Here is an 8,523-nt window from a genome sequence, read left to right as displayed (position 1 = left end):
AACGACCAAGGGATTGTCCGAATTCCCTTCCCTTATCTATTTGGGGTAATTGCAGACTGGTAAGGTGTAATGTAACTGATTGTTTCCAGTTAAAATATTATCAATCCATCAGTATCTACAGGGAGAGGTCGTAAGAAGTTTCGAAGCTTCGATAATAGAAAGTTTGATGGTATCTGCAGAATCGCATTGTGCTATTAAAATTTCACGAAATTCTTCATAGAAGATTTCAAAGTTTGATTAGTCCTGGTCCATTAACAATTCGATTAGATTTGGATATCTGTGTGGATCCATTCCATTTCTGATGCTGAAAGTGCACCCTTTTTGGAGTTCCTGATGCGTGCAGATGGTCGTGCACGGGAAATCACGCGTGACTGCGTTCAACTGCATCGAATGCAGGGACAAGCGACGCAGAACCCCTCACCCTCTCTCTCTCTTTCCCGCTCCTACACAACACTCTCCTCTCGACGAAACGTTCGACAGGCCAACACCAATTAGGCCATTGACGCTCTCTGTCGCCGATGATAACAGCAAAACGTTCCCTTTTCGCCATTCCAGCCAGACAGTCAGACTATCAATTTCCAAAGTCTGGGCAATTTTTTCCTTTTCTCCACGGCATCGTCGTTAATTTACCTGCTTCCACCAAAAAGCACCTTATTTATTTATTTTATTTTCCCTTGCTTGCTCTTTGGCATTAAAAGTAAATTGATAAACAGACATTGACTTGTTTTCTAAAACTATATACAATTACAGATTTTTACATTTGCATATCTCTAACGCTTAGTACGTGCTGCGTTGCGTTTCTTATCTGCCAAGCATAATTTCAAGGATGGAATCAACAAAATACACTAAAAACCAGGAGGGTTTAACTTTATTCGCAGTAGTTTCGATCGGTCTCTTGGTGTAGCTAAACGATTTCTCGAAAAATGTTAATCGTTCTCTGTTACTTGTTAACTTTTATCAGTAGATCTCAGTTGGATGCTGCTAGAATCCTTGCAGTCGTACCGTATCCTACCAGTAGTCATCAGGTCTTTACAACTATTACACGTATTTTTTTAAACTTTAATGAAAACTTTTGAAGCAGTTCACATCTCTCTTGCAGGTACTGCTCACACATTTCGCGTGGGAATTATCGAAACGCGGCCACAACTTAACAGTTTTTGTGTCTCAGCAAAGCAAATATCAATCACCAAATTATAAAGAGTTTCTTATGCCAAAATTGAAGAAGCAATATGAGGAAAAATTTGATTTTATATCTTTGTTAAGAAAAAAAGCTTCGTTTGCCGAAGAAGTTTACAGTATTAGTGATTTGATTGTGAGAGAGACGTTTTCGCATCCGGAAATGCTAGCTCTTATTTCACCCAACAGTAGTGCGCAATTCGACTTAATTTTGATGCAATTCCTTTACTTGGATGGTCTCACTGGATTGTCTTATCGTTTTAATGCACCTATCGTTTCCATCTCTACTATGACCATGCTGACAGTGCACCAATACATATTAGGTATTTGCATGAAAACAACACTATGTATTATCTATGTTACTCTCAACAGTTCAGTATTTCACGTCAAACGATTAATTCTGCTTTTTCAGGAACGCCACTCTCTATGGCTTTTACACCAGAGGTTTTTACTCAGCTAACTTCCGATGAGGTCAAATCGAGCATCTGGTACAGAATATATAATTTAAGCTCTCATCTTTTTCTGATCACCAGCTATTTGTTTGACCATTTGCCGAGACAAGAGAGAATTATAAGGGATTTTTTTGGAGAGGGCCTGCCCAGCATACAGGAGCTATCAAAAAACATTAGCATATCCCTATTTTACGCCCACCCATTTTTCTACGACCCAAAACCTTACAATCCTGAGATAATACACATGGGAGGCTACTTAATGAATACGACGGATAATAACTTTGACCCAGTAAGTTAACTGAAATTCGCTTGCACGACTGTTCGATCATTCGTTTAATTTAACGATACAAAAATTAGGAGTTGCAAAAAGTCATGGACGAAGCTACAAACGGACTTGTGTATTTTAGTCTTGGCTCGAATGTGAGGAGTGATACTTTGCCAATTGAAATTCGTGATAGGTTTATACAAGTATTTGCGGAGCTTCCTTTTAAGGTGATTTGGAAATTCGAGACAGGCAACATTCCGAATCAGCCTGAGAATCTTATCGTGCGACAGTGGTGTCCTCAACGACAAATCTTAGGTTCGAGAAACAAAAACAATTAAGCAAAAATAACACTGTTAAATATTCTCTCTTGGTATATTTAAAATACGAAGAGATTACACACGTTGAATATTTCAGATCATCCAAATCTACGCGTATTTGTTTCACAAGGAGGGATTTATAGTACGGAAGAAGCTATAAATAGTGGTGTGCCAATGCTAGGTTTTCCAGTGTTCAGCGATCAAGGATACAACATAAGAAAGCTGGCTTCTCTCGGAGCAGGCATGCATTTACAGCTGTTGAGCTTTACAAAGGAAGAGCTGAAACAAGCCATTCTAAAAATCGCCAATGATCCTAGGTAAAAAATGCTTTCAGAAATCCGATATTTCGAAAATGCTGTTACTGGTGGAGGAGTGTATAAAAACTTGCGTGATTTATACGGTAGGAGAAATAAAAATGGAATCCTGTCGGGACTAGTAAATTGGCGAGAGAACGATTCACCTGTTAGATCGAGCAAAATTGCTCTTTGGCAATTAATATCTTTCCACCTGCTTCTGTGTTTACAGTTACAAGAAGAATGCCCTGAAACTACGGGATTTATTATTGGACAGACCATACAATTCGTTGGAGTATGCTATATGGTGGGTGGAACACGTGATTCGTCATAAAGGTGCGCGTCACGTCTACACCGGATCAAGAGACATGACGTGGTTCCAGACCGGAATGTACGACGTTTTATTATTATTCCTGTTTACCATAACAGTCCTCGCATACGTCAGTTTTCTTCTCGTAAGATCCATATTCGCCAAATTATGTGGCAAACCAAAAACACAAAATTCTCTCATCCAGAAGAAAAAACTCCATTGAAATTATCCAATTGGAAAGTTTTCACCGCACTGTTGTAGAACATACTTTATATAAAATTCCTATACATATAAATATATATAATTATAAGAATCAGTACATTTTATATGAATTTCCTCATGGATAAATTTAGATAAAAACTAATAATTCAGGTTGGAAAATATTTTTGTATACGATATGATACACGAAGCAGCCGCTGTACATCCCTTGGTTTCCTGGTGCATACCAACATGCGGTTGGATTTTATTGGAAGGCAAAAGGGCCGATGATCATCAATTATAGAGCGATCGATGCAATCAAACGTGCTCTGCTCGACGATGCACATTGAATAATATTCATATGATATGAAACGCCGCGGCGGCCGGAAAATTTTCCAGCAAATAATGGCCGGTTGCGTAAAAGCAATTTCGCGGCTCATTGCCGCCGAAAGGCATCCGCTGCTGCATCGACGCGCACACCATTTTTTTTAACGGTGCTCGATTTTCGAGCTTTTCGAGTGGCGCAAAGCCGAGCTGCCGTCAAAAGTGTCGCTCGCAATTATACATATATATATATATATATATATATATAGCTAATATATAATAGTAATAACAGAGGCAAAGTTGACGCGCAACCTGGAGAGGGGGTTTCAGGTTTAAGGAGAATAAAGGCGTTACGGTGTACTGAGAGGGCTGAAAGGGGCAAGTACCTTTTAGGAGCTTAGAGATTACACTTGGGACGAGCTGGTAGTAGCAATGCAGAGGCGAGTCTCCCAGGCACAGGCCGCCGATTCCCACGAAGGATTCGACTCGCAACTTATAATACCTACGATGTGGGATCGGTTGTGGCACCTCCCCCCTCCCACCAAACTTCCCAGCTTCCAGCATTAATAATCAACTACAATCTTATACTAATCGCACCGACTGCGCGCAGATAGCTTGCCTCTTTGTCATTAAAGAATTCAAGGAAAACCAAATTCCATTCCTCTAAAGAGATTTTTTCCAATTTAGATCAGTGCCTGTGAATACTTATATATGTATATATATATATATATAGTGAAATCGATAGAGCTGCTGGAGCAGCGCGCCACACACAGGGGAGAATAAATTAAGCGACACGTCCAACCGCAAAATTCTCCCCACTTTCGAAGACCATAAAGAGGCTGGGATGTCATTTAACGCGAGAGATACTTCGAATAGCAATATCCATTATCGCGAAGTTACACCCGAACGGACACCTCTCGTTCTATCGTGATCGGATTAGGGCGCACACTGCAGGAACAGGAAAACCATTCGATGATTCGCGGCCTTCGAGGACGTCCAAATAAGATCCCTTTAATCGTTCGAGCGAATATCTTGTAAATAAATACCACCACTTTGCAAATTCTTTTAATTATACCCTACCACTATTTGTGGTGAAACGCAGTGCTATTTATATAGCTTTCATCCCCTTGCAACGCTCCAGAGCATTGATGAAAGAAGACGCGTACTTTTTTCTGAATTAAGAGATATTACATTTTTACAGTTTGACCCTTTTTTTGAAACTTGTCACCATTTCAATTGAAAGATCTACTGCATTATTTAATTTTGATATATATAATTATGGAGATCAACATTTTCTTACGTGCATGCTTTGAAGAGTTTTAAGCAGCAAGCCTTATACGTATATACTGCAGTACATAGGGAAATCCTCCCTTCGAATGGAAATCACTAGTGCGGAAATCTAGTGGTAAGAGTGTCTCACGAATATAAGTGTCGAATCCTATACGATAGACTCCAATTGACGTGTTTTCAAGCTGTAAATTGGAAGGTAAGAAATTCCGTCTATATGCGTCACTGGCAAAAGAAGAAGAAGAAATAATAAGTTTGAGGAATTGCTGGTGAATGGCACGTGTGAAAATCAGCGACAATGGGAGAACGTGGAATTGACGTTAGTGCAAAAAAAGATTGGAAAATCGGCCCTACCTCCTGGAGAGATAAGCAGCCTACTAACGAGAGGATGCAGTAGAAATCACGTCCGGTCTCTGGAAGAAGAGGACCCGGTAGAAAAAGGAAAAAAGGAAGATGAAGCAAAACGGCGCCCGAGGCGTCGATTCGCTTCTTCGATAAAGTAAATAGAAACGTAGCGACACGTACGCTAGCAGTACGTGCGGCCCAATAACTGGCTCTGTACCACGCTTAGAATATTTACCATTGTATTCCTTCTTTTCATACTTCTCTTACCTTTCTTCTTGGTACACTTGTCTGATTCCAGCAACTCCGCGCTAAACTCGCTAAATAAACAACCAACCGACTCTCCCGGACTGTGCATACATAGTATACACAGGCTACACGACAAAAACTTGAATCTTGGTAAATTGACATTTTCCTCGCAGGAAAATCTCACTGGTCAAATTCTATAGCAACGTCGCGCTTTAGGAGATCATGAATAAAACTTACCTACAGCTGGCGCTGAATAAACTCAATTCGTTCCGTGCTACCAAAATGGCGGGTGGTGAGACTCGAGAACGAGAAAGATGGTGCTAACAAGACCATCGACTAATACTCGGATGCGGTGGGAACGTCTAACGTGGCATTTGCATACTTGGCTATTCATGCAAGGAAAGCTTTCGGCGACGCATTACACGATCTTGGATTGTTACGCTCGCGACAATTCTGGAGAACCGACTGTGAGCAAAGAGACACTTGGAAATTCTTAATGTACATATTATAGGGGTGCAAAATCAAACGGAGCTTATTTTCATTATATCAATAATTATATTCTTTTTACAATTTCTTACTAAACCTAGGAATTATTGACAGCTATGTACAAGGACTATCATTCCAAAGTTATACGTATTTAACTTTGAAACGCAATTTCACGTAAATTTGAGCAACAAAGTCACCTACGATTGTATTTATAATTTTACAACAAAAAATTACAATATATATGACATTACCATTGTTTATTCTAACCTAAATAATTTGAAATTCATTTAAATACTTCTTCTCTTGTACAGAATGCAGCTGGGGCTTTGTTATATACTATACACACTCTAGTATAAACATACATATTGCGACGTGAAGGAACTGCCAAATAGTCGATTTCCTGCGGAATACACGAGATACGAGCTTGCCAAAGCAAACAGCCCAGCGCCACTTCTTCCCGCCATTGTTTTTCTTTAGCAAAGCGAGAAAAATTTTGCCAAACTCCAGTAAGGAAGGAAAAACAAAGAAGGTATAGGAATAGTCGCGAGATGAAATCAAATGATATTGTTGGCTCGTTCGATGAGCGTTAGTTAAGCGGTGGATCCCGCAGGAAGCGGGAGGCAAATTGATGAAAAGATCATGCAGAGGCATATTTCATGCTTATAGGTTCTTCTCCCGGTAGCCTATTTACCTGACGGGACGCTGCATTGAAACTAATTACCGACATTAACGTCGCCCCATTGTTCCCCAGCACGCGTGCACCGACACGACGCGTTCTGACGCAGCACGCCCCGACTCTGACGTCACGAACAATTACTTGGCCCGTTCAATTAGCGTAGCCCGAAATAACGTGCCCTTGTCCCGCCGCGCCACTCGCGTTTATGAGAGCTTGGCTTATGCGTAAATCAGGCCAAATGAAATTATCCTGCATGCTACGTGCTACTCTTGCGCGGATACCGTCAGCATCCTATCCTTCCTCTTCTCTCTCTCTCTCTCTCTCTCCCTCTCTCTCTACATACAGATATATATATATATATATATATAAACTAATATACTATAGCAATAATAATTAATATCGAACGTCGTATCTCCTTCCTGCATACACGAGCACATTTAAACAAGTACTGCACGCTCCACACAAAGGATAAAATCTCTCTCAATCTTATATTACCATAAGAGAGATAGAGAGAGAGAAAGAGTCTAGCGAATATTATTTAGTCGTTCCTTCGAAAGAGAGGCAGGAGTTACGAGTGGCAAATTGCGGGCTGGAATTCGTGTCAGCGGTGAATATACGAATGCCTGAATACTTGAAGAGGTGCTTTTGGTTTAAACGCCTTCTCTGGTATGAAACCGCAAAATTGCATAGCCCACGTCCGTTCGGGGACATCCTCCGAGGAATTCAAAAGCTCCTCCGAACGTCCCAATGCTGTATATATATGGACCAATTCTGACTAGTCGATTCCTTCATTTTCTCTCCCTATACCCCCTCCACCAGCCCTTTCTTCGATTCTCTAAAAAAAAAGTCTGTCGTTGCTCTCGCGTTTTCTTACTCCCACACGCAGGATAACCAGGATCGATATAGAAATAAATCATTTGTTATCGCGCGCGCGCGCGCGAGGTTCATAATACTCGTAAATACTTTTTAAATTAAATTTTACATAATGGAGTTTTATGATGGTTGGTTGTAGTATTTCCGAGATATTTTGACGCTTCTTCCGCGCACAGGTTCGCCAGGTAAGCTTATTTACGGTTCGCAGGAGGTGATCCTCGGCTGAACGATATCTAGGTCGCGCAGTGATGTACGCTTACATTTACAACGACTGGAGGATTTACTTCCGTTCACCATACGATCTACGTAGATTCAACGAGATACGCGGTTGCTTACGGCGGTTTTCATCGAGTCAGTGGCAAGCCTCGCTGATTCTCGCCTGTCACGCGGCTCCGCCTGCATAAACGAACACTTTATCTCCTAGAAAATCTCCTCTGAGCCACCTTCAACCTAAAGAAAATATTCATTTACCAACATCTACAAATTATCTAACCTCGCGTTTTTATTAATCGGCCGTAAAAACAAAATGCACGAAAATTACCTATATAAATATGTTTTATAGGGGCAAGAATTATGTAAATTGAACGCGAGTAAAAAGTTATTCCCAGAGTTTAACCGCAGTAACTTGCAAATTATTGTAAATATAAAATGATAAATGATCAATATTCGTAAATCATCCTGCGAGATCGATTAATCTTTAACAATAAGAAAATTGCTCAATGTGTTTATCATAACGATTCGTCGTGGAAAACCACTGTGCGGAATTAATTCTATATAATTCTTCATGCTGCTAATTTCGCAAGAAGTATCAACAGGAAATGTTAGCAATCTCCTATTTTCAGTTGAAAAACGAGTCACCTGTTGGTAGACCAAAGCACTGTTTCTACAGTTTTCAAGAGTGGACCTATATATATATACTTATCTTGGCTGATTCAACTTTATAATAATGTTGGTTTGGTAGAAACATCAATTAAATCGATGAAACTGCTTTCTTCGATAACTTTTCGAATCTCTTGATTTTATTATTATCCTCGTTTTCAAGATTTTTTCCAAACGGAAAATGTAATTCAACACAAGCAGTCTTTATCTTTGAAACATAAATATTTATCATACGATTTGAAATAATTTTAATTCCAATTTTACATGAAAAGACAAGGCAAAATACGATTGAAAAAGATTAATAGTAAATTAAAATATTCATCGTATATAAATTAAGCTTATTCTTTATAAATAAGGAATGATAAATCTCTCAATAATCTCAGAAAAGACTTTGTC

General features: G+C 39.7%; 1 protein-coding gene across 1 annotated transcript; it reads left to right on the top strand.

The window, feature by feature from the left end:
* The first annotated feature begins 880 nt into the window (after positions 1-880).
* On the top strand, positions 881-3,129 carry LOC136778964 (UDP-glycosyltransferase UGT5-like). Its single transcript, XM_066736204.1, has 6 exons — positions 881-1,025; positions 1,100-1,499; positions 1,589-1,917; positions 1,986-2,208; positions 2,308-2,527; positions 2,736-3,129. The coding sequence occupies exons 1-6, from the start codon at positions 924-926 to the stop codon at positions 3,034-3,036; spliced, it is 1,575 nt and encodes a 524-aa protein (XP_066592301.1). The 5' UTR covers positions 881-923; the 3' UTR covers positions 3,037-3,129.
* The last annotated feature ends 5,394 nt before the right edge of the window (positions 3,130-8,523 follow it).

The sequence above is a fragment of the Prorops nasuta genome, unplaced genomic scaffold (assembly GCF_024137725.1).
Source record: "Prorops nasuta isolate Cenicafe-Biocafe unplaced genomic scaffold, Cenicafe_Pnas_1.2 PNAS00015, whole genome shotgun sequence".
Classification (NCBI taxonomy): domain Eukaryota; kingdom Metazoa; phylum Arthropoda; class Insecta; order Hymenoptera; family Bethylidae; genus Prorops; species Prorops nasuta.
This window is presented reverse-complemented; position numbering and strand designations above follow the sequence as displayed.